Raw genomic sequence first — 27557 nt, 5'->3', positions numbered from 1 at the left:
GTCAGGTGATGGGACTGCAGGAAGGAAACAGCATCTTGGCACCTGTCCCACCCCCAAATCTGTGCATCAGACAACTTTGATCGGATTCAAACAAGAAGCAGAACCCAAGTAATTAAAAGTTACTTCTGATTAGCAGAAAACAGATGTGAAACCCACAGCATCCACACTTGTAACTTAGTTGATTGGTATTAGTCATGTATCTCAAATCAACAGAGAAGGCTGGACAAAGTGGTTTAGGCCATTTGCATCTCAGAGCGGGAGAACACTGCAGTGACAGTCCAAAGTATCAGGAAACTTTGCAGCCTGTTTTTCATCTAGCCTGCCTGCTTTCTTTGCAAGTGTCTCAAAAGGACTGAAAAAAAGCTACCACGACTTTTGGGACTTTGGATCATGTAGCAGAAAACATTACCCAGACGGTTTTAACATCTAAAACCTGTGTTTGAAATTATTGCTTGCGTTTGTTTGGGGCTTTCTGTGAGCTTGACATGTTAGCTCATATACAATCCCCAAACCAAGTTCAGCCCTGCTGCCTGGAAAAGACAGCTCTACTTGGCTTTCTTATTGCTTGTGAATACTGAGGGTTATTTAGTATGTACAACTACAGTTTATTTATTAACAAAGGCCCTTCAAAAGTAGTAAAAACTTGGGGGAAAAACATCTTCAGAAGAGCTGCTGTACAGAAAACAGTAAAATGTTAACCTAATTTTGCATCTAGGTGTTGCAGAAATCTTTTCACTTCCCCATCCCATTTATGCTATCTGCAAAGCTCTCTGGAAGCCACCCTGTTATTATTCCTTTGTTTTGGCCTTGCAAGGTTTAACCAGAGAGAACAGGGAATATAGACCTTTTCCTCACTATGTTGCTGATTCCACAGAAGCTCAGGAGCATAATGACTGAAAAATCTTCCTGGCCGGGGGGAGCTGGTTGAACTGGCATCACATACTACTACCTATTCCCACAAGTATTAGTGTACTTTTTTCCCAAGACTGAGAGGGTCGATAGGCTACACAGACAGGACTACTCCTACCCTCCTTAAGATTTGGAGAGGATACTCCTCAACTGAAGATGAGGTGTACTTCCAGGAAGAGAGGAATGTTGAAAGGAAATTTGTGCTGTAGCTAAAGGGCTCCAAGTCTCCCAATCTAAAATTTCATTAAGTATGAAGACAAAAGATGGCAATTTGAATGAGATGCCTTGATAAGGGGAACATAGAAGAGGTAGAGCTCTCTGAGGACAGGGTCTTTCAAATATATTGCTGCCTGATGGCTCACTGCTGCAACTCCCTTAGCTACATGCATTGTTAAAAACTATTAGGTTTGATGGGAGTTCCGAGGATTAGCATTCTGCCAGAACTGTTAGGCCTCAAAAAACAAAAGTTGTCTTCCTTCAACCCTTTCTGGAGAAAAGAGGGGAAAAAAAAAAGTCAGATAAAGCTTGCATTCTAAATAGTTTATGTTATGTTGACAGAATCTGCACAGTATTAAGAATGCCAGAGTCTATGTAGCTGTATGTTTCAACTCTAAATCTGACAGTGGAGATGCAAGCTTATCTAATCAACACGCCACATACAAAACATTAGCACCAGCTAAAAAGCATTTAATTGGCAGATGCTGTGGAGTGAATTTAATGAACTAATGCAACTTATTTTAATTCAATTTGTCTTTCACAGAAGTGTTGTGCAAAAACATTTATTGCTGAGCTCAACCCAACATTTTTATACTAAATACACAATATATATTATTTTAAATTCACGTATATATATTTATATAAAATTAAAATGAGCTCTAAATAGAAAAGAAATTGTTGTCTGGTCTAAGAAAAATAAATCACATGTAAAAGAAACCTGAAAGCTATAAGTTAACCTAGCAAAAAACATTGAAGATTCATTATCCGTGGGTCAGAGTCTCTCTGGAAGGAGTTCAAGCTCAAATCTAACCACTGGAAAGACTAGCTACTAGGAATTTCAGCATCTCTAATCAAAGTAATGTTTCGGGGTTGAAGAAGGGCATCATATCATTTTACTTGCTCCTTTCCCCTATGACTTATTTTAGTTTTCTGCCATTCTCACCGTTTATCTGACAGCACGAGGGACTCAACAGCAAAGTTCTATCCTAGCGTCAAAAGTGCAACATGTGCTGGATACTTCCTAACCTTACAAATGAACCAGTCGATGTATTGCTATCCAAAAAAATAAAAATGAAAAAAGGCGCCAGCTTTGCAGTCTTGTGCTACCACATAAAGAATAGTTCAGGTCAGGAACTCCCCAGGCTAGCGGGGTCTGGGAACGCTAGAGACAACCCATTCAGCCCCCAGAAGAGAAGGCACCTCTGGTCGCTTTCGCAGGACTCCTCTTTGGCCAGCGCCTGAAGCAGTATTAACCTGGCTCTGGAATAGGTCGCGGTCAGCTTTCTGGAACTAGCGAATCAGTATAATGCATGGCTTTTGGGATGAGTTAGATGAAAGATGAGGAAGATCTAAAATGAGTAAAGAACTGGTTGTGTTTTATAAAAGACATGAATAGAACATTTCTTAACTTCAGTAGCAGATAAATACAAACCAAAGGAAAAGAAAGGTTAACAAATGGAAGGACTGAAAAACCAGTGTGCCTTAAAAAAATGTAGGAAGGAAATGCTAGTCTGACCAATAAAATGAAGGTTTTCTTTTCATGTAAATGGAAAAATTTCCCCTTCCACCCTTAAATAAGAATCTTTATATTTAAAAAAAAAAAAAAATCTCAAAGAAGGAGCAAGGGATTTCCCAGTAGTCTGTGTCTCAGGTCTTGATGTACCAGGAGGAGATAATTTTTGAAGACAACTCTCTAATCAGACTGCATACATCTGTAGGCTCCCTGAAGCCAAACAGCCTTGTAAAGCTGGAAAAATGCCCGTATCAGAAACTGCATTTGTGTAACAGTTTAACTGTAATGCAGAAGTATCCCAGCACCACCTCTAGTCTATATAACCTTTGGTCCACAACCATATAGCACACTCAGGACCTACACGTCATCATACTGGGCACTTTGGGCACTAACTAAGTGGATGATTCCACCTCACATAAAGGATGGAGAAACCTATTCTAGCTCCTTTCACGCTTTCAACTCCTCATTGGACATCACTCAGGAAAAGAAAAAAAAAAAAAACCAAAAAAGTTTGTGCTGCTGTGGGTTTGACGATCAATTTCTTTTAAAAGCCAATCAGAACAGATAAAAAAGCTTGTTTCTTTAGGCAAGATCAAACTATGACCAGTCTGCATGACCAGGAGGACCAGTCCTCCTTTTCCTTCTCTCTTTGATCAAGTATTGTTTTCTTTTTCTTCTTCCTCTCACCACAGTGCTTGGGATCAGAATATGTAAACATTGACAGAAACAGCAGCCCTGTGACAATAAGCACTTTCCCAACTGGGCAGATTCTGTCAGCCAACCAGAACTGCTTCAGCTCCCTTGCTTGTCCAGAAGTCACTGGTTTTTCCGCTGTAACTTAGCGTCCCCTTTACTTTGGCCTCCATCTGTAGTTTAGAGACAGGAAAAGAGAGGGAAAAATAAAAGCATGAGTCATTTTTTTTTTATATAACTTACAGGAAGAGAAACAGGCATTTGGCACTTTCAGCTTTAGCATCACCAAAAAGTACATAGCCTTTACAGGGTGGGAGACTTTGCCTCTTCTCTGTAGTTCATTTATCAGAAATAGTACTGCTGCAATCTGAGATACCAGGCTTTATACTAAGAGATACCACCTTTCTAAAGAGTTACAGCTTAGGATGTTTAAAAAAAAAAAAAAAAAAAAATTTACACCCCCCTCCCCCCCTAAAAAAACCAAACCCAACCCTATCCAAAATAATTAAGCCTTTCTTTAGAGGCCTTTACGTTCTAATAAAGCATTTATAGTATTCAACCCATGGCACTCACAGAGCCAATTGGTTTGTTTTCACAGCCTCTTAGAGCAACACTATCCATGTTTTTTGGTGCTGACAACTCTGAGGACAGGATTAAGAACCCCCACCAAGCCACAGCCTACCTTCCTATTCCTTCTGGGAAAGTAAAAAACACAAAACCATCCCACACCCCAAAAAAACACTACAGGTGGCAAATTAAGTAGTACACTTGGAATCGCACCTTCTGAAGTTTTATAACAGTTTTTCAGCTCTAAGCCTTACAAATAGAAAAAGGTTATGTTCTACTTCAAGCTTCTCAATCAAAATATACAACACTTATCAAGGATAAAACACCCAGGGACGAAGGCAGATCTTCCCTTAGGAAACGATCATACTGTTCACACATGTATGCACTCTTTCAAGAAGCATGAAGAAGCTTTTTAGCTGCAAGATCAGGTTCTCCTCCAAATGAAAAATTAAGTAGAAAAAACTCCCAATATTGCCAATACAGGCTATACGCAGCCTGTAAACAATCATCTTAGTATCCAGTAAGTAGTATTTGATCCTCCCCTGCTAGCTGAATTTACACACTTTGGTTTATAGAATTGTTACAGTAAAATACTATTGATATTTTTGAACTTTTTTTGTTCCTGACATTGAAGACAGGTAGGAAAAAAAATATACTTAAGTACTAAAAATATTGCTACTATAGGATGTGTCTTTGCTCCTACCAAAGCTTGTCCCTGTGTTTTGTCTTCTCTGAACCAGTTTCAGTTCTAGTATACATTTTATTTCAGTCTAGGGCAGAAATATGACTTTCAGGTTAAAAGTAAGTCATAAGAAAAATACTATGTCTTTACCTGTGTAAGCTTGCTGCAAGTGAGCAGGCAGAGGTGAGTGAGACAGTGTTGCTGCGTGCTGAGCACCTGGCTGTAAACCCTTCAGTAAGTCTGGAGAAAAAAAAAAAAAAGAACAACAAAGATGAAAAAAATCTTAAGGACAGACTCAGTCTTTGTGAAATAGGAAGATTGTATTTTTATAGTGTAGCTGTAGTAGCATGTTAATTTGCACAGATTTCTGAAGATATATCTCAATGGCAAAAAATAAATACCTGATAGCATTCTGATAACAGTAGCAAAGCCATTCAGATATGGCTAATCAAAAGTCAGAGCAAGGACAATGCCTCACATTGGGATGCAACTGTTCCGATCATTTCCCTCGGCAGAAGGACCAAAATTTGATATAGATTAAAAACCTAAAGGATTTCTCCTTAAGCAATCAGGAAAAAAAAAAAAGCCATCCTGGTTGATGCTTCATCATAAAAGAACTGTCTGCTAGCCGAGATTATTGATCTATGGATATTCTGAGGAACCGCCATATTAAGTTTCTTATTTGTATTGTGACGTTTGGAGACTTTTAAGATGTATTCTTTTCTAAAGATAAAGGATTAAAAGTTAACCCAAAAAAGCATGTTCAAAACTAACTATATAACTGCAAACATAACAATGAAAGTAAGTTTATCAAAGGCGATTCATAACATTTGGATAATTACATAAACAAAGTTTTACCAGCAAAGAAATCACATTTACCCTCTTGCGGGGATTTTAATGAACTAAATTTGAGTCTCTCAACTTCAGTGCTTCCCTTATTTTCTACTTTCAGGATATATCTTTCCTTATAGTACAGTGTGATAACCAATTCCACTCACTCTGAGTTAGGCTGTGGTGGAAAGCCGCTGAGGTAGATCCCGAGGTGGTTGTCACTCCAGCAGTGTCCGTCCCGAAGCCAAGCAGCTCCAAGGGAAACTGGAAGGGCACGGTCACAGGAACAAGGCCACCCAGCATCCCAAAAGGAGTTAATGGTGCAGACGTCACATTCTGACTGGTTACAGACAGGGGTGATGCCATGAGAGTCAGAGGTGAGGCATTAGCCAGTAATGATGCTCCTGCTGTTGACTGTACAAAGAAAAGGAGTACTTCAAGATTTCAAATATTTGAGTTCCATTGTTTAAGGAAATAAGAACTGACTATTTTCTGTTAAGCATGGCCCTATTAAGAAGTGTATTAAACTGTTAATAAATATCCACTCATCCACCTAGGAGGTCTTCCCACCGTTCATCTGCTAAGCAAGTACAATTAAATCTCGGATTCAGACATGACTGTGTGGCTCATCTCTCATGTTTTTCTCATCAGCCTTGCTGGTAATTTCCTCTGTCTCCTTTCTAATTATGTGCTGGGTCTACAGTCAGAATCTAATGCAACAGCTTCTATTAATAATACAGAATTATCAGATGTAGATCTGAAGTCATTTGGAAGCACTGTATTACTCTTTCCAATTCTGGGTCTTAACAGAACACTGTATTTGTAAAGAAGCTGCTTGGAAGCAATGCTTTGTGAAAATAAAGACATGTACATAAGAACCCCCACACTTCTTTACCAAAACACAGACATACATATGCACATGTATGCACATGTCAAAACAAAAGGCAAAGGAAAATAATCTCTCCACTCTACATACGTCACAATGAAATTAAATTCACTGTAGTTTAAGAATGGAAATGCCAGATTATCCAGAACATTTTAGTTATAACAGCTCCCAAACCACATTAATTCCTCTAACATTAGAACAGCTCATTCTTTAACAATCTTCCCTTCACTACCCATACAGTAATTTTATATGCTAATGTTCAATTCACTAATTATCTACTATAAAAAAGTTAGTAGAGAAAGCATTTTGTATCAGACTCAAGCTCAGGTATTTTAGATATTTGAGGTGAAAAGACCTGAGACTGAAGAGGACTTCAAACACATATATTTACACAAGTAAAACTCAACTAAACCCAAAACTTAAAATCTTTTTAATGAACACGTGAGCTTAAAACAAAAAATAAGTCCCCTTGAGTTCTGTAATATCAATTTACAGAAGCAGCAAAGTGAAGAAAGCTCCCAGCAGGAATAAAGTTTCTATTTATTGGGTTTGGGTCTTAAGAGCATTCAGATAAAAGCAACTAAAAAAAGGATAGTTGCTGCTTATGAGAAAATAAAGTTTTAAAACAGTAACCCTGTAAGCATAAACAACTACAGATGTGATGTTCGTAGAAAATGTTTGTATTGATCATCTTAGGAGTGACAGTTTCTGAGACATACTCCATCCGAGGAAAAAAAAAGATTAAAAATGTCAACATACAGGATTATTCTCTTTTGCCTTTACAAGTATCTATTTCACAATAAGCACATGTAAAAAAAAAATTACAACTGTTCACTATATAATCTTTACAATGCAACAAAATAAAAGCCATACAGTAATCTCTCGCAATTGCAGACTTGCAAACCACCTGAAAATAGAAAGAAGCTTGGTAATGTGTCTGCCAAGACCTTGCTCACTCTCACAAAATGGAGAGAAGTTCATTAATGTGAAGATGTACAGAGAATGCCCTAGAAGAGTTGCAGTTCAGATGTTTCTATATAGCTCACCTATGATAGCACTTAAGGAAAATCTGAGTCACTAAGATCCTTAAAAGTCCAAGCCAGATTCTGCTTAAGAGTACTAATATTAGGTAGAACTTTTTAAGGAAATTACATGTGATAATTGCTGAATTTTAGATGACTTAGGCTTTGTGTTAAGATGTAACTTAATAAGAATATGCCAAAGTAAAATTTCTGTGGAGTTACAGCAGGTGTGAACTTATATTCTGGTAAATAACTGTCTAAAGAGTAAAGGAGGAAAATGCTTCTTGGAAACTCCTCCTAGTTAGTACTATCTTTATTATCACATCAAATCTTCCAGTCTGATCTTCAATGTAAGCAGACCAGGATATTCTAATGAGCAACTCCAGTATCACTGTCATCTTCTGATTGATTAATAGCTTCTCAGATAGGAATGAAATCCCTAAACCCATAAGGGAGAGGAGATTCAATTTCAGTCTTCTGCAAAGTTTTAAGAGGGGTAACTAACTCCCTAGTACATTGTACCTAACAACTAGTCTGGAATTGATTAAGTTCACCACCCATCATTAGATCTTTAAGGCTAAATAAAGCCCTCTTCTCACAAACCTCTTCTCCGTCAGTGTACTTGGACTGAGGTAAGTTGATTCTAATCTTCTCTTGAAAGTTCTCCACTGACTAAGCCTCAGCCTGCACAGTAGCAACAGCCTTATTCCACAGTTCATCTTCCTTGCACCCTGCTTCTGAAATGCTTCTATGTTGTCAATTTCTGAAGCGTCAAAAAACCACACAAAGTCACTGTAATTATTATTTTAGTGATACCATATGCTGCTCAGTACCTCTAGCTGATTTCCCCCCTTCTATACACCAACACACCTTATTTTGCTGTATTGTATTACACACTCATGTTACTTAATTATCCACCACACTCCCTCCAGCTCTCTTCAACATCACTGTCTGCCAAAACATTTCATTCTCCCGGCGATCAGTTTCTAAAAAATAATTACTTGCTTTTAACTACAGGAAGGTTTGCTAGAATTCATCTCATCATCCACCACAATGCTACATACCTCCCTCATCTCTTATCTTTAAGCACTATCACACCCATTTCACATTTTCTTCTATATCACAGAAATTGTATCCACTCAATTCTGTTTATTGCACCAGGAAGAAACAACTCTGTCCCCAGTCCATCCATTGAAGCCTTTTTTGTCTTCTCCAGGCACCCTCCAGAGTGCTCAAATTGCACTGTATGTGGTTCAGCTCTTCTCTAGCCCTGTATGGTACCTCAGTGGCCCTTACACAGCATAAGGGTTGTGGGTTTGTGTTTCATTCAAAGTACCCAAAATAACAAGGCAGTGATGTCAGAGCATGCCAGACATTTCTTGTTTACTGTAACAGACTTAAGGTACAGTAGGATGAAAGATCATAGAAGCATCTTGTAAAAATCATTGTCATCCTGTGTTCAGAAGAACTTTATGGCAAGCTGTAAGATTATAAACCACTGCTAAAAGCTGAGTAGACGTCGCTACCATGCAATAGCTAAGTACATTGTTCAGAAAAGACAACAAAAATACAAAGAAGTCTTGCTGTGCACCAAGACTCTGATTTATAGCGAAACTACTTTTCTTAACATAGAGTAGCAAAGGCTTAGGATAGAAGGGCAACATAGAGGAAAACCTTAAATCACCTCAGTAATTAAATCATTCCCAGTAAGGAGAATATAGAACTTGGGAAAGCAGGTTTTCTTCTTGGTAAACAAAATGCTCCTTGCAAGCGTTAACTTTAAGTCTTGTATTATACTCTAACCACAAGCAACTGAACTCCAAGTTTTGCAAGTTAATCGTGAAGCTTGGCAACAAATGTACCAAAACACCTTCTCACATGACCACCATAATTACAAATAAGTAAATAAACATGCAAGAATGCACAAATCCAATAATGCAAGAAAACACCACATCCCCTTATAACATGACCACACAAAGCCCACCTTTTCTAGTGCTCTTAACATAAAAAAGTAAATTCTGTTCCATGGTATAGACCAACCAACATTTTACAGTGAGTTCCACACTGATCCTTGCATTTCACATCAGCTGGAACGTCTATTCACCAGTGCAGAATAGTTTCACCAGCATTAGGGTTTATGCTTAGTAATGTATAAACATGAACTTTATGATACATTTTTCAAATCAAGATATTGCAAAAAAGACTGTTTACAAAATAATTGTGGTATGTATTAATGCAAAGTTTAAATGTAAACTCATTAAATGCATACCTGCACGCTGGCTGCTACAACTGGAGACCCTGAGGCAGAAGATGGTCTGTGTGGAGTTGACAATTGTTTAGTAGCACCCTGTGTTCCACTTCCTGCTCCCCCAGACAGACTAGTCCTACTAGCTCCACTTGAGTTAAGGTTACTGCCTCTGCTGGCAGGTACATTCATTCCAACTCCACTCAAATTATTTTTACCAACAGTTCCAGAAGGAGAAGAGTTGGGCAATTTTGAAGAAGCCTGAGGGTTCTTTGCAGGCTGAAGGCCTGAGGTGCGATTAGAGGGCAGCAAATTCACTGTGGGAGACTGCCTGCTGATATTTACACCACTGGTCTGTTTATGAAGGGGGTTGTTGCTGGAGTGACTACTCTGGGAAACTAGTGCACTTGAACTGGAAGAACTGGGTGTTGTTGCAGGCCTGGGGGATGAGTTGGACTTGGATGAAAATTTAGGTGATGCGTTAGGCTTGGGTGTCACAGAGGGCTTAGATGCAGTGGGCTTGGGAGAGGCAGCAGGTTTGGGAGAGGCAGCCATGGAGAAGGGAGGCTTGAAACCCTGGGAAGAAACTTGTGACACCATAGCCTTGGCTAAATAGTTACTAGAGGTAGAGGTGCTGGATGTTGTCCGAGAAACCAGTGGGTGAGACACTTGAGAGCCACTTCCAGATGAGGGATTAGACAAAGGCAGGCGATATACTACAGACTTATCTTGAGCCTTGATGACTGGTGATGAGCAAGAAAGTTTGGGATTACTACTCAATTTCACCACTGGATTCGTCTGTGATTTACTAATAGTTGCTTGTAAAGGAGATACGTATTTCTGCTGTACAGCTGAATGCTGGTGCACCTTTGTCACTTGTGATGTCGAGGAAGAACCACCTTGAGCCTCAGAAGATGATACCAAGATATTAGCATCCTTGGTTCTTTGAGAGGAGGTGGAAATAGCTGCTTGGGTCTTAGAGGAAGAAACATGAGTCTGTGAAGAAGAGGAAGCAGCTTGGATCTGGCTTGACCTCTGTAGTCCTTGCTGAAGTAGTTTGGCTGGCAAAGGCTCTAAGGAAACCTTAGGATTTTGAATTGAAGATCCAGCAATAAGGCCTGAAGAGATACCAGTGTGAACTAGGTCCTGGGGTTTCTTTGGTACTGGCCCTGTGTGACCAGCAATAAGACTTGATGAATGGGGTGTTTGAGTGGGCTCTACTTTTTTGGAAGCTGCCAGAGGCAACTTACTCATAATGCTTGCTAGTTTCTCTTCCCTCAGCCCAGGGCGAGGTCTAGATGTTGGTGTGTCTACGGCAGACCCAAGAGGTGATCCCTTGGCACCGTTATTGATAACTGCCAGAGCATCAGAAATAGAGTCCAGTGAGGGTGGGTGGAAAGAGAGATCTTCATCCAGTGAGTCATCCAAGCAGATCGTTTCTGGAGCTGGTGTGCAGCTAGAGCTGGCTGGGGTACACACAGGTGTGCTGGAACTCAGTGCAGTAGCACAACTTGAATTGACTGAAGACATACAGGTTTTCTGTTCTTTCTTTGGGCTGGAGTCCTGAGAACGAACAGATAAGAAAAGACAGGTTTAATGGCCTTTCTGGAGTAGATCTCAAGTCATCTTTACTGTAACGCTATTATTCTGTAAAATCAGATGAACCAAAGATCTACTATTGACATTTTCCTATTAAGATACTTATGATATCTAGGCGTTGGGAGTCCTGTGTGCTCATTCAATGCTCATATATAAAAACTCAGTGCTGTTGCTCCACAGAATTAGAAGTGCCCCACACAGGTAAGAATAATCAGTGTGGTGAAGAAAATGGTAGCTAATCTGATCGCTAGGTAAAATTGCTACTGAACTAGGACAACACCTACTTGTGTCTAACAAGAACCTCTATCATGGAATCATAGAAGAGTTTTAGCTGGAAGAGACCTTCAAGATCATCAAGCCCAACCTTTGTCCTAGCCCTATCAACACCACTAAACCATGTCCCTCAGCACAACACCTACCCATGTCTTAAACACCTCCAGCAATGGCAACTCAACCACCTCCCTGGGCAGCCTGTTTCAATGCCTGACAACTCTTTCAGTAAAGAAATTCTTCCTAATATCCAACCCTAACCTCCCCGGCACAACTTAAAGCCATTTCCCCTTGTTCTATCACTTGCCACTAGGGAGAACAGAACAACCCCCACCTCGCTAGAACCTCCTTTCAGGTAGCTGTAGAGAGCAATAAATTCTATCAATTTACTGTTACGCTCCCAACCACACATTTTTCCAGTGTTGCCAAATTTAATACAAGCTGAAAACAACCACAAGGCACACATTAGGAAATGCAAAACCTCACTGTAACTAGCACCCCTTCCTAGTCAATTTTCATAAAACTAACATAGCTTAAAGTTACAAAGCTATATAGAAGGATTTTTTACCAGTAATACACCAACAAGTCAACAAGCTCTTACAGCATTTCCTGATGGAACCCTTCTGCCAGAATTTTTGTCAATCATAGGCAGGAAAAAAGTTGTATCAAATAATCAAACAAAATTCATCTATCTAAATAGGTGTTTACCTTCACTTTGGGTTTAGGGGCCAGAATCACCTTCTTCTTTGCCCTAAAAGGGGAGATACATATGCATCAGAAAACCCAAGAAAAACCCAAGTTTTAACAATTACCCTGATTATATCCTGATAAACTACAAAGATGATTACTGGAGTACAGCTTTAATAACAGAACATCCCTGAAATAGAAAAAGGGTTAAAATAGAAGGGGGGTGGGAGAGAACAAATACACTTTTAATCTACTTTTTGTCATGTATCTCGAGGAAAATTAGATACAAAATCCACTGAATTGCCAATATAAACTGATATACCAAGAGAGCTTTTTTATTTTTCCATTTTAGACAAGCTTCAAAATACCAAGTCATTTCAGCCTCTTAAAAACTTTTGGGTTTGTCTGCAGTTTAGAGGAAAGTCTGCTAAGTCACCTATAATCGTTATATAATTTCACTTTACATTAAAAGTTTAAGGAGTATAATTCATGTTCTCATTTATATTTCAAACCACATAAACAGTTGCTTCCCCCCCCTCCTCCTCCAAAATATGTTTTGTTTCTTATCAAGTGTGAACAGTTGTATCTAACTTCTGTTTGTTGCAAGAAGCCATTTAACAAACTTCCAAGTTCTTTTGCAGTGTTAAGTGAACACCATGGCAGCAACTAGAGTTACGTGAGCAAGGACAGCATTAAGGATTATTAGTCATGAGCTTCAACTTAGAAGTTAAGCATTTCACACCTTTTCTCATTTCTATTCCTTCAAGAGGATCAACAGATTTACATCTTATAGGTCATTTATTCTCCTTTCCTAGGCAACTAGGAATAGGCCTGGCTAAAAAAAGCCTTTACTGTAGGTGGACCATGACTCAGTTTTGCCATTACGTGGAAGAATATCCTACGTTAATCATATTTAATCACAAAAGTTGCAATTTGGGTGTTATTCAAAGTCATAACTGTTTATTGGAATTCTGGCTGAATGCAGGCAGCCCCCAAGAGGGACATAACATTGTCTGAAAAAATCAAGAAGGTAAATTTCCAATAAGATACAGAGCCTTCTGTAGTTACAGAGATATTTTTGAGGAAAAGAGCAGGAAGTATTGCAGCCTCCATGTTCAAGTCAATGAGCTGCACAGCAAAATTTGGAGTAAAAGGCATTAATCCAAGAATGAATATCCACATTAGTTATATAGCCGCTTCATAACAGAGTTAAAACATAATGACACAAGAACATTAGAGTTATATGGCTAAAAGCATTAAAACAAAAAAAAAATCAGCATTCAAACAAATCCCAAAATATCTCCCTTTCCTCCACTCTGTTCAAAAAAAACAGATAGCATGAAGATGGGTATAGATGCTATGAACAACTTGAAGATACTAGTAAGTTGTAAGTATTATACTCACGGTGCAGAAGTGAGGTGATTGTGAACACTTCGGCTTTCTTTAAAAAGCATCCTGAAAAGAGTGGCAAGAACAGAAACATAAGGTGATTCCACAGGGACAACAGACACACGACCACCAAATATGCAATTATCCTTGAATTTTCAGAAGAACCATTTGACTATCTGTCCCCAAAAGCAGCCATTAGACAGTTTGCCTGTATTGCTATCATGATGCAGTTCCAGGCAGCTAAAAAAAGGCAAAAACCAAAACAAAAACCCAAGAAAACCCCCAAGGTTACATTCAAAATACCTCAGTAAACAGCCAAGCAGAAGTAAAGATAAAAAATTACCTCATTCAGTTGTACAGAAGAAACACATTTATAATTCTCTCTCTTCAAAGACTAATGAAGTATTTTAAACACCAAATTAAGGATTATCGTAAACTCTTCACACTACGTGTCCACACATTGATCACAGGTTTAAGTTTTGTGGGAGGTCTGCTGTGCTGGGCTTACTTGTTTTTTAAAGTACAAAGGGAAAATGTCCAAATGCAGTGGCCAGGCTCTTTTTAAATTTTATTTATAACTTATAAAAATTATAAAGGCCATTGTGTACCATGTCTCTGACTTCAGTTACACTGGACTTTACACATTTTACTACAAAGCCAATGAATAGTAAGAGTTGATATGACAACTTCAACACTTAGCATGCTTTTATTTCCACGTTATCAACTCCTGAGCTGACACACAGGAAGTGAAAATAATCCCTGACCTGCAGCTATTCTACAACTTGCTACCCAAACACAATTTTAAGTAGACAGTTAAAAACTTGGTCCCCTTCCCTGTTTCCAGGTAGGCAAACTGAAACCAGACAAGATTTTCCTATGCCACTACTATCACATTAACACCAACCACATAATGAACAGCTGTCGAGATGAGAGCCTTTCACCACTGATAACACATCCTGTAGAGCTGCAACAGTTCTGAAAAATTCAAGTATCCACAAGTCTCATGTAATACAGAAAGAGAACGCTGACATCCTCTCGCTACAGTTCCAATGCCTTACTTCTCAGATGCCACTCATGGCTCCATTGTCACATTCTTTACCATCCTAACCTCCAAATCTGTATGACATTGCTCCCCATCAAAGACTTCTCAATGCTTAGGAAGAACATCAGGGAGCAAAGGAAGCATTCCACATTCCAAGTTCAACCTGCCTCTTTCTCATCTATCCAGCTTCTCCAGAATGTTTTCCTCTCCACTCCCTTCCTGGTGCTTTGTCTATTCCTGTTTTTTCATTTGGGAATGAAAATCCAAAATGAATCCCAGGCACCAGTAATTTGTAGTGTCATCCTTGAGGTTTGAAGGCAAAAGCATAACTACAACAGAACAGATATCAGCACTATCGTATAAAGAAAAGACAGTGCAGTATATGTTCCAAAGCAAGAAAATGACTGGAAAACAATCTCTCCATTGCATGCATATATTTAAATGTAGAAGTTGATGCAAGAGATCATTATGCGATGGTTTCTCTCTGCGATCATGATTTCAAGTCAAGTGTGCTGTTTGACTTGTGCAAAATAAGTGTGCTGCAAACCTATTTGCTTGATCACCTCCAAGATTATTAAATTCTTAAAATTAAAGGAAATAGACTTCCTGTTACTTTCACTTCTTTTTTGAACATACACATATTTAGATTTCAGGCTTTTTTCAGAAACATGTGGAATAATTAATATGCAACTGAGTTACAAAAAAAGCGGGTTACATTATTTGAAAAGGCTTTGGGATCCTTTAGGACAAAAAGTATTTCTCTAAATTCATGGATATTAATAAAACAATCTCCTGGGCTAAGATACTGAAGTTATACACATAGAAAATTCACATGACAAAGGTAGCGGTGATAGGCATCGACAAACGACAAGGTGCAATTTAAAGTCATGTCTGATATCCTGCTCATGCTTCTACACTAAGGTATGAAGAAAATTAAATATAGTTAACTTTGAAAAAGGAAGGCATTTTACCTCTGGGCTAAAGCCACAAAGTTCTGGTACCACAGACCTACTCTGATTAGTAAGAATTCCTTATGAAATTCATAGTTAGTAGGCCATTTTTAATATTAAATGCCTAATTTTTTTTTATTTTACATAGCCCCTTCTCACTTGAGACCACATATAAAGATAAAAAAAAATACAAGCATTCCTCACTCAACATACTACAAAAAACTAGATCCTTGAACAGAAATATGTCAGCTGTATGCCAAGAAGTGTAAAAACTTCATTTGTTCTTTTCATTACTATTCACAAACAGCTTACTATGTATGCCCTCATTTTCTATGCTGACTACCCTAGAAAGTATCGTTATTTTTACAGCTTGATACAGATTTGACTAATCTACAATCAAGGTACTCGAGTAAATTGATTATTAGTGTTGTATCATTTAGCTTTTACTGTTAAGTCACGATTTGATGAGAAATTGTCTTTTGCAATGAGCACTACAGAAGGAAAGAGCTTAGGTCATCTACATTTGCTTCTCTTCTTCCACTTCAAAGCACCTGAAAACTTTGCCAAATTTGTGTTTCAATGATTACCATTCCTTTATTTTTGTCCCCTTTGTGTAGTTGTTTTTTCTTAAAAAGTAAGTAGGAAGCAAGGATAAGTTTCATCAGAAAACTGGCATATTTTTAGCTATAGCATCACAGAGCATCCCAGCTGCATACAGGAAACAAAGAGCACAAGCCTTAGCGTATTGTGAACTCTAGGTGCCGAAATTCCAGCTCATCATTTTGAAGTTTGCCTGCATTATCAGACTGCTGCAAACATACAGGCAAAACTGCTTTCTGTATCACAGAAAGAAATTCCCAAGCAGTTACTCCCCACCTCTTACTTCCCCTTCAAATGACACATCACACACTGTGTTCTGAACTTCAGTAAATTCAGTCTCTTGCAGATGACAAAAGCAACCAGTTCTCCATAGAAAACTGTGGAGCTTCAGCTCTCAGGCTTGCAAACAAGATAGGAAATTAACTTCCGAGAAATATTCGTTCTTCTAAAACTTTCCAGTTCCACCAAAATATTTGGAAGTTTTAACCTATATTAATAGTACACGCTTGAGTCAAATGCATGACAATAGGATCCAAGAAATAGTTATCACAAAAATGAACAGATATATAAAGCAGATTATTTTACCTTGCCTGCATCCAGCCTTTAGGCCAAAGTGGTTTCACTTCTGTTTCCATAAAGGTTTTGAGGTAATCTTCAGCAGACTGACTTCTATTTGGCTCTAGCTCATAGCATCCCAGCTTGATCTTGACAAGATTACATAACAGAGACCTGCAGAAAAAAACCACAGTAAATAGACTGAAACAAACAATCCTTTCAAAAGCTTAGCAGAAAAAGGCTGACAAATGGAAGCACTGATGCTGTACAGCTCCAGTCCATTGTGAGTTGTAGGCAGAGTTTAGTTCCAATTGCATTTTTTGGAAGTTTGCCACTACAACTAGTATGATCTACCACTGGTCACTTCAATAAACTGTTATGACTCATTTCTTTTCACCCTTATGATTTTGTAATTGGTTTTACATTTTCTTTGTGGTTTCCCCATAATTGAAACTCCTTTGCTCACTTTGCTCACAGTGACCTCGATCTCATTTAAGATCGAGAATGTCTGAAAGCAAGTGAAATCCATTCTACACTGAATAGCTCAAGAGAAGATTCTTTCTGACAGGGATGCTGTATTTTACTGTCCTTGAAAATATAAAACCTGACCCAGTAAAGTAACATTGGCCTTTCAGAGCCTCTTGAATAATAAAATCCAACAGATTTAAATATCTCTTCTTTAAGTGTGGCTCCCTCCAGCTCAATCCAAGCTGTACTGGTTGTATATATTCCATGAAGCTTGCTTGCCTGTTGTCCTAACACCATAAAGACACTCATTGCAAGAAGTCCACCAACCCCTTTTAAATAATATGTATGTCTGTACTAAATTTACCTTACATCTTGTATGGAAAATTACTGATTTAGAAGTTTCCTTAAAAAGACTATCTAGATTTAAATAATAGTAAAATCTAGGACACATAACAGGGAGAATCTGCGTTGCTCTTTAGAGATAAGAGAATTTGTGTTCAGAGGGGATGGGAGGGGTTAAGGTTCATGTATCCCAGATGCTGTCTTGCCCAGGGATTGGGACGCTTGCCAAACCAGCATTGCCAATTTTGGTGGTCTGCGCTATTGCGACGGAAACCTTTGCTGCTCAATGGATGATTGTTTTGTGACCTGTTCCTAGAACGGTGGGAAGCAGATATAACTCTGCTTACACCTCTGTTCTTTGCTTAAAGAAGCTCAAAGTTCTAGGACCAGGAAAATTCCCATGCATTTGGATGAAGCAGATAAACAAGTGGTGAAAAATAGAGCTGGACATAGGATGATCTTGCCTTTCAAGTTAAAGAAAAGTATGTTTTAGCACTGCAGCATTCTAGCTTGCCTATGTGGCCCCAACACTCTCCAAAACTTCTGAGGTGTACTACTGAGAACAATTATTTCTTAAACAGTATCATGCAAGAACATCCCCTTGGAGATCCCTTTATGAAGCCAGTGAAAATTCCTGGTGGAAAAGGTAGCTTTGTCTCACCTCACTGTGTCATCCCAATGAAACTTCTTCCTGGGTCCCACAACTCTCTTTCCAGGTTTCTCATCATCATCTTCCTCTGATCCATTTTTCTCTCGTTCATCTTCTGCTTGCAACCTACGGTTAGAATAATTCTTTTCTTTATAGGTGTACAACACAGACAAAATGTTTCCTTGAAAAAGGAGTGTTATTTTAGGCCTTAGGAAATTAAACAAAAATTTAAAAGGAAAAAGAAAAAAAAAGGAACCTCTTTTCAGACTCCCATACTTGCTGAAAAGGCAAAGACTTCATCTTCCTCTCTCCACTGCTTCATGGTCCTCAGAGACAAGTAAAAGGACACACTGTATGGATGCTATCAAGCATACTGGCTAGAAGCTTTATGTACTGCCTCTACCGGGAAATGACAGGGTGCTTATCAATCTATTAATGCTTCTCCAAGTCTAAAACTAATTAGCTATGAGGGAAACAATTACAATGAATGAGGACAAAATATATCAAGAAACTGAACATTAATCCAGCATATTGAGAATCTGCAGTATCCTTCTCCCAGTTTATAATTTCTTTCTCTGAAGACCTATTTCATTCAGCTAATGGAATTTCTTTCTAGAGGCAGGCGACAACATCACTTACACAAAACAAAGTACTTTGTACAATTCAAAACCTACACAACCCTATAAATGGGAACCAAGTACCTTCCTAAGATCAGGGAATAAACAACGTGGAGACAGACTTCCAGCTGGACTCTAGGATGGGCATGCACAGACTCCAGAAATACCTACTTGGCATTCTTGGCTTGATTGCGGGCCTGACAGTCCTCTTGATACTTGCATAATTGTTCAGGCATGACGTTACTGACAGCCAATTTCAGCTTTTGCAGTGGTTCTCTCAAGCGGTCATCCTGTGATAAGAGAAGCACCAAGCAGTCCTATTAGATGTAATGTAAAGAGTGTTTCAGACGGTTTTGCAAAGATCTCCCACTCACTGCTAAGGCAATATTCCCAGTACTAACTACTGACTGCAACAGCCATTTCCTAGATGGCACCTGAATCGTTATTAGGTGCATTACAGAAATGCACATACTTGACATTTCATACAACTCATGTGAATCTTGAGACCAGAAAAAAAGAAAGATAGTCACAAGGAAACATACCATGATCATTCCAAAATATTATGGCATAGTGTCATTAAATAATGCTTTTTAAACAAAATAGGGAAGGGAAGAAAACCTGAGGAAAAAAATCAAGATGACTTGACTGATGAGTATCTCAATACTTTCAAGTAAGTATTCAACTCATCAAGTCCCCAAAAAACTTTGTGGTATAAAAACAACCTACATAATGAACAAAATATATGTATTAGATTATCTGAGTATTAGATTACTAATATATGTAATTTATGCCCCTCAAAGGTAAAGAACTACATGTTTAAAATTGTCCTCAAATATTAAGAACTTCAAGCATTAAAAGTAATATACTATATACTTACTTCCCTACATGTTTTAAATTCTTCTGACTTTACATTCTTAATCGTAACTGCTTAAGGAGAAGAACTAGAATACTATGTGCTATTATGTCTTACTGCTCAAAAATAGCACATGAATCTGTTTGCCTTCTTAGCAAGTTCTGAAGTCTCTGCATTCATGATCCTCAGATCCTCTGTAAGATTTAGTCCTGGATTTCATCTAAAGAATCAGGTCAGGATACTTAGATCACAGGGAACACTCTTGTTTAACAGGAAAGCATATTCTTTAAGAAAAAAAGCAACTGCAAACTACATATAAAGTATTTGTAAGACTCAGCCACAAAGACAAATTTGCACAAACAGCACAGGCTGGGTTGTCTATTATCCATGTAGCCTTTCTCTTTTCTTGATACAAAAGTGAATGCAATAGTAATTTGGTTTTAGCCTGTCATTACCATGATTATTGTGGCTTTCTAGTTCTGCTACTTTGATCGGTACCCCGTACCCAGCTTTCAAAACAAAAGCACTTCATTCTCAAATAAAGGGTCTGAAATACTTAAAAATATTTGTCCCTAAAGTAGTGACAATAGCAGGTACACAGTAAAAAGCTTTTAAGCTGACCTAGCAACTGATCCAAAAATATTTTGCTTTATTTGAGACTGTGTGGCTGTTGCTGTACTCTCATGCATTCTGCTCCCATCACTTTTACGTAATGGACTCACACTGGAGCTAATCTCCCCGTCGTTACCTGGACATTGAGGTGTAACTTCTTCAGACGCTTTATCAGTGTGTCTTTATTGCATGGCACAAAAGCCTCAAGGTGAGAGTACACTCCATTGCGGATGGCAGGATTTATCTCCTGTAACTGTAGCTCAATACTGACAAACAAACAAGAGAGTCAACCAGTGAGGCACTTCGACACCAAGATGACAACTGAGCAGAAGCCTAAGGAAGCTTTGTATGCACAACATAGTCTAGCTATGCATATTAAAAATAGAAGCTTGGACACCTTTAGGTCAACTTTTTTTACAAAAAGAGGAAGTTTTGATCAATGGCAAGAAACCACTCACATACATACTTCTCCCGTGATGCTGAACACCGCCATTCAAATTTCATTTACTCCCATCATTGCACATCAATCTTGATAAAATTGACTGCTACAGGCTTCTAGAAATTACTTTTTGTTTCTTAGAACATGAACATAGAATCTTCTATATTAAATGTTTAGTTGTAGAATTACAGAGTAAAAAGAGCTGGTACTTTCCTTCATGAAATTTGAAGGTGTTTTTGAGTTATGAAAGTAGGGGACAAGAAGAAATAATGGCAATTTTGTTGTATTTTACACATGAAGTCGAGGACACAGGGCACTACAAAACACTTTACACTGGATAAAGACAGACATACTCATGACAGGAACCGTATTCATGTACAAATCTCTTTAGCTAATAACTTGCTTAGACTGATCTACCTTCATTGACTTTTAAGGGCTTTGTTGGAACAACCTCAATAATATTTCCTCTTCTGTACTTTTCCTTTCACCCCTTTCCAAAAAGGGAAGGTTGTACAGATAAGCACTTACTCCAGTAGAATATTATTCATGTCTTGTGTGAAAAACTTCTTCCTGCCTTCTTCATCAAACATCTTGGCGGCCTGAAAAAATAGCAAAGAGTATGCAAAATGTCATAGATCAGTTTATCACCACAACCTTTGTATCTTTATTTTTATGGCTGTATCACATTCTTAATTTTCCAGAGAAAAGCCTTACTTGGAAAAAAAAAATAAAGAAAACCAAACTATTCACAGCTGTTTAGAAAAAAGGTGAGGATTGTTATTACTAAAGTCAAATAAAAATGCCTTGCTCTAGGACAATCATTCATTCTTATTTAGAATCTGTCTAGATCATTGATGTTAACATTCATCTTTTCAATAACCATGAAGAAAGAAAATGGTAGAGATGTCACCACCAGCAACATTCCACTACCACCATTTGCTTTACAAAGGAGAGCATGGCTTGACAAGTCAAGCTGGCAAGAGCACCGACACAGTTCTACTCTCCATCTGTGAAAAGCTCCTTTTCTACCTCTGCTATGTGCCTCGCCCAGTTACAACTTCCTCAGCCTTCTTATATCCATCTCAATCCTTCATTGCAATTTCTGCAAAGGGATTATGTATACTAGAGGAATATCTTTCCTGGTGCTGTCCAGCATTCTCACCATCTTTAGACTATATAACTTTATTATTTTTGTCTGGTCTCTTTTTGAGTCTGTTTGGGAGTGGGAGAAAGGACGAAAAAAAAAAAAAAAGATAGCCTTACTCCTATACATACTGCTCTTGCAGAAATTCCCGTGTGGAATCCCTTTATCTTTGTTCTTATCACCTAGATCCTTATTTTCACAAACAGAAAGCCAATTCCCTGCACCATTCTACAAAAATCAGGAAGATCTATCGCTCTACAGTATTGATCCACTGTGCAGATCTATAGAGGAGGGGAAAAAAAAAAAAAAAATCAACACTTTTAGAGGCTTGTTGTCTATTTATATTCTGTCACTGGAGTAGACAGAAAATATCTAAAGGAGCTGGAAAACAATGTGCATGCAGAAAAGCAGGCAAGGGTGGTATCATTATGGTGACTGATAAACATTAGAGGCAGCCAACATGCTACAAGGCTGAACATTCAAATAATAAAAATTTTCTAATTCTGCCTTTTAAAAAGATTTAGTGAATTGTGACAAAATAGCCAATAACTACAAATAAATGCAAGTGTTAACTTGATAAAATTCCTTTATTTCTATGAAATACTTACTGTTCTTGCTTTTTGTTTTGACCCATTTAAATTTGAAAGAAAAATACTTTCTGAAATTGTGAACTCTACACTGCACAGGAAAACAGGAGTATGATACTCTATCAGAAACCAGAAGGTAGCCTATTGTCTGAATGCTTTACCACTTCAGTTATGAACACTGATACCAGAGTTTAAATTCCTGTAGGGACTGCATTCTGTTCGCTACTTTCTACCATAAATTCAGCTGCTGAGGGGATGGTACTATCTGTTTAAGAATATTGAAGCATTTGTCCTGCTAAAAAAAATTAGAAAAATTACAGATGTTTACAAGTGATAGGATACTAAAAAGACAAGTTTTCAAGTCTTAAACCCAGTATCTTTAGGCATAATGAACACAAGGATTATTGCCATCTTCTGATTTATATCAAGTGGAAGGAAATATATGCTTTTGACAATGCAGTTCCAGGTAGACCTTAAAAGGTGATTTCAGCATTATCCTTGCATACTGGACAGTGTTGCTGGTTTTCAAAGACAGCAACATTGGCAGAATCAAAAACTGCATTGCTATCACTGAACAGATTATCTTGACAGTTACCTTCACACTCGGAAAAAAAAAGTAATTTTATTAACTTTTCTGCTTGTGTACAATATTGCCTTCTGTGACGGTAGTTTAGAATTGCCCACTTAAGAGAACTAGAACACATTAACCTACAAAAAGGCAGAAAAAAATTTTATTGTATTTGGTCAGGAGCTTTCTAATAAATTTTTTAACCTAGACATACCATACTCCATTCATGGAACATAGGCTTTTTCCTACAGCTTTATAAACTTCTTAGCATTCTTTGCACTAAAGAGCACTAAAGCTGTGAGCCTGGTAAGTATTTGACAAGACCCATTTCTTTTTTCCTGCTTTTTAGAAGATGTTTCCCCCCCCCACTGATAATGTGTCAGATGACTGCAATTTGCAGAAGGTAAAGAAATTGCAATCTCTAAGTCAACACACAGTCTACATTTTCCCCAAGTGTATGAGTACACTTGCTCTGCTCAGCCAACATCAGACTTCCAGAAGACATAATCTAAAGCAGAAGATAAAAAAGTTAGCTTTTACAAGAGCCACTGAATTAAAGCTTTCTTCCAACTGGGTGGGGCTTCTTAGGCAGTGGAGCAGCATGAATTTGGGGTGGGCCACCACCATTTCCCAACTTTTGGCCAAATCCAGTTCTTTTACAGTTCTGCTAGAAGCTTGATTCAAGGCAAAATTAACCTGAATAATCAGCTTTATCACTTCAGTAAATATTAATCCCTTGGCTGTACTTAGCTTGGTACCTTTAAAAAAAACTAAGAGTACTATGAGACATTTATATACAGCTCAGAAAAGTATTGTGTTTTACCGTTGCTCTACCTTGTAGCAAAGCAAGTTCTGCTACTGTTCACTTTCTTTTTCCCCCAAAAAAGGTAGTAACTTCAACTGCTTTTTCAAAATTATGTGTAAGTAAAAGCTGCACTTTATTCTGAGTAAAGGAAAAGCTGCACTTTATTCTGAGTAAAGGAAAAGCTTTAATATCAGAATCTGGACAATTAAACAACAAATTTATTCTCAACTTGAGATAACATCCACAACTGAAACAAGGAGCATATAACACTTTAAGAGCTATGATCCTTTTCAGTAAGCTATTAGGATATTTGTAACCTGTGGATTTGATATTTTTCACTAATATTTTTGAAGAGTTTGAACTTAATCCTAACCTTCCAAAAGAAAATGCTCAGTTTTGTGATTCCTGTGGCTCTGGACTTTTTTTTTGTAGCTGAGTTGTAGTTTCTTTCTCCAAAGAAAGAAAACACCCATCCCTTTCACAAACTAGTAGTTCAAGTAACAATGATATTTCCATTATGGAAAAAGCTCGGACAAACATTACAAGTTTTGTACACACAAGATTTAGAAAACCTTGTCTCCACTGTGAAAGAAACACTGCGTTAACGATTGACCTGCAACACCTCTGTGCCTATTTTCAACTGGGTATAAATTAAGGTAAATTCTACGTATTTGGCATTTTAGCCAGCCATTCAAGGATAACAACTTAGGCCTTCACGATTCTTCCTCGTTCTCTCAGATTCTTGAATGCAATCCCTTGCCAGTGAATTCATACTTACTGTTCGAAGGTCTCCAATACGCTTTTCAAGTAGCACAGGCAGACCTTCTGGGAGGGCAGGCACCTGCTTGGGTGTCATGACCTGAGAGGTGTAGGTTGCCTGAGTGACATTTCCATTTTCTCCTGACAGCTCAGATACCGGGCTGCCATCAGAAGTGCCATCAAGCAACTTGTCAAAGTCAATGTCTCCCAGCATCTCCAGGGCACTTTCAGCTTCTTGCAGGAGCTCACGTTCATTTGTGCTACCAAAAATGGAGAGGACAGGATCACTGATCCTAAGATTCAAGTCAGAGATATCATTTCCTGCATTGAGAGAGGAGGAAGGAATTTTACTAGGGGTAGAGGTTGCAACAGTCATTGGAGGTTTTGGACTCGATTCCTTCTTCCTCATGGCTTCCTTCTCCTTTTGAAATTTACGGATCATGGCAGCCAGAGAGAGTGAGTCTTTATATAATTTCTTTTTCTTCTTTTCAGACTTGTGTGAATTTAAGGCCATTACTCTGTAGAGGAAAAAAATCTTTCATTAGAATGCATGTGACTTTTGAGGCCTTAATAAACTTTCACAAAAATCTGAGAGTTCAGTATAATTAAAAAAAATTATCAGGGGAAGAAGCAAGTACTTTGTCCTTCCATCATCAGCCCATCAAATATAAACCTTTGCTGGTCAAGTAATTTCATGCTCTCCAACTTATTTGTTTTGCTAAGTTTTGTACACATTAAGACAAAGGTTATTTACTTTTGACTTCTAAATTTACTTATGGAGAAGTTGACACAGTTATTAAACTTGTGGCTGATCTATGCTACTAAAATACTTAAACTTGCCTCTCAGACTCCTGAACAGTGCCACACTGCTTTAAGTTTAGGCACACCACATGTGTTAAAAACCATTCTCTTCATTGCTGAGAATTTTGAAATGCAGGCTTAATACCTATATGCTACTTGAGCATTTTCCACCAAGTCATCACCTTGATGAAAAATACGATCAAGAAGTTTTCAATACCAGTTTGAATATTCATACAACTTTCAATCACCAACAGTTTTCTGGAAGCCAATTAAAAAAACCCCACCACCTTAATCCTTACATGCTAGCCTCAGAAATCAGGAAAGCACACCAAGTTAGTAAGAAACACGTAGAATAATTAAGCTACCTTTACAATTTTGCAGATTACAAACCAAGGGATAGGAAGAACGTTATTTTTCATTAGAAGATGCAATTCGTAGTCCTATAGAAGACTTTGGGGAGATTTCAAAGACTTTTACTTTTCTGTAATTTGTCTTTACTACTGCTATTATCCCTTGTTCAAAATTTTGGGGGACAAAAAAAATAACTTGTAGGATTTATGGAAAAAAAACCCCACAAAACTCAAAATCTATTAGCTATTAATTATAGCTTATAAATAGCAAGGTTATCACAGCTGTTTAGAATATTGCACTGCATGCAGTCTTGAAATCAAACCTCACATACAGTTCAAGGATTCATCTAAAGAAAGAAACCTACCCCAACTGCTTAGGAACTTTCATCTTCCGTGGCTTCTTCTCCTTTTCCGTCCCTTCATCCTTCCGCTTGCGCTTCTTCATTCCACGATCCTCGCTTTCTTTTAACTTTGCTATCTAGAAAAGAGATCAAATAAAGAAGAATGATTCATCCACCCTGAAGGATTTTTACAGCAAGAAACATTTAGTTTTTCTTAAACTTTCCAATTCAGAGCTAGGGAAAATAACCCAATGTGTATAAAGACAAACAGTACCACGGGATTCCTAGCAGCAACTGCCATTACTGACAAGTCTCAGTCATTAGTGATCTTTAAATAGCTACTGAATTCAGAGTTTTCAATAAGAAAAATATTTTATGGCACACACAGACTGATGCCCAGCTAGTATGAACAACGGCCACCTTGGAAGACAATCACCAGCATCGCCTTGTGCTACCACAGTTCCATTGCTGAGTATGAAGTTACATAGTATAGAATATCTTTCTGGCCAATTCAGAGCAGCTGCCTCCTCTTCCAAGTTCTTGCAGATCCCTAGCTTACCTGCTGCTAAAGGGTAGGGAAGAAGAAAGCCTTCACACTGTGCAAACATTATTCAACAACAGACAAACTTGGGTGTGTTATCAACACACCAAATCATGGGACCATAAGGGCTGCTATGAGGAAAGTTAACTCCATTCCAGTCAGATCCAATACAAGAACCTTAAAATTACATTAAAGAACTGTAGAGCAGGAATAGACGTCAGAAATCAGGAAGTTCTTAGAACGGCAAGGAACTTATGAATGTCCTATGCAAGCAATTATGTTCCCATTGAGCATAAACTGTCAAAGCACATAGAACAGAGCAAGCTGTTTGGGAAAGACCGTATACATACTTTTTAATACTGATATTCTTACGTGCCAGGTGTTATTCCAAGTATTAGTAACAATTTCAAATCATCACTCAGCACTTCAATATTGATGGACACAACTTGTTCACTTGCCTAAACTGATGGTTAGTCTTACAAGACTGGACAGCCTGTGGACATAAGCCACAAAACAGAAAGTGCAACAGAAGAGTACTGTGCATCATTTTTCTTTCAGCTTCCTCCTATGAGCCATTCTATGGGTATCAAGTATTTCCCTATGCCCACCTAGCTGTAAGTTCTGTATGAAAGCCATAATTAAGATCACTCACTTTAGGTGGCCTATGCTTTTTGTCTTCTGCAAAATCTTCGTCCTCTGAGTCAGATGCCTGGCGGAACTGCAGTGTACCAGTGTTGATATAAAACCCTCCATATTTGGTTGTCAGGGATGCAGGAACCAATTCATCATACTGGGCAGGAAAAAGAAGATGAGTTTATCAGCATTTCTTAGTAAAATGAATAGGCATTTCATTTCCCAGTCCCTATACATGAAAAATCATGCACAGGTACACAGCACAGCTTTCTGGAATCGAAATAGGATAATGATGCTATTGAAAACTTATTGGCCGAGGCAGAGAATATTAATACCACAGAATAACCTTTTCTACTTTCAAAGCAATGACTTTTTTTGGAAGAAAAGATAGG

General features: G+C 38.1%; 1 protein-coding gene across 1 annotated transcript in view; it reads right to left on the bottom strand.

Annotated features, from left to right (window-relative positions):
- Positions 1-2984: 2984 nt before the first annotated feature.
- UBN2 (ubinuclein 2) overlaps positions 2985-27557 on the bottom strand; it is a gene marked incomplete at its 5' end in the record, with an annotated part of 40402 nt that continues 15829 nt past the window's right edge. The window contains 14 exons of the mRNA XM_009874833.1: positions 2985-3504; positions 4731-4820; positions 5579-5825; positions 9589-11127; positions 12142-12184; positions 13525-13575; positions 16687-16830; positions 18128-18241; positions 18904-19022; positions 20334-20463; positions 21165-21235; positions 24519-25017; positions 26016-26128; positions 27185-27322. Of these exons, the coding sequence (XP_009873135.1) occupies positions 3455-3504; positions 4731-4820; positions 5579-5825; positions 9589-11127; positions 12142-12184; positions 13525-13575; positions 16687-16830; positions 18128-18241; positions 18904-19022; positions 20334-20463; positions 21165-21235; positions 24519-25017; positions 26016-26128; positions 27185-27322 (3348 nt within the window). The remainder of the gene's footprint in view (positions 3505-4730; positions 4821-5578; positions 5826-9588; positions 11128-12141; positions 12185-13524; positions 13576-16686; positions 16831-18127; positions 18242-18903; positions 19023-20333; positions 20464-21164; positions 21236-24518; positions 25018-26015; positions 26129-27184; positions 27323-27557) is intronic.

Source organism: Apaloderma vittatum, unplaced genomic scaffold (assembly GCF_000703405.1).
Source record: "Apaloderma vittatum isolate BGI_N311 unplaced genomic scaffold, ASM70340v1 scaffold21328, whole genome shotgun sequence".
Taxonomy (NCBI): domain Eukaryota; kingdom Metazoa; phylum Chordata; class Aves; order Trogoniformes; family Trogonidae; genus Apaloderma; species Apaloderma vittatum.
This window is presented reverse-complemented; position numbering and strand designations above follow the sequence as displayed.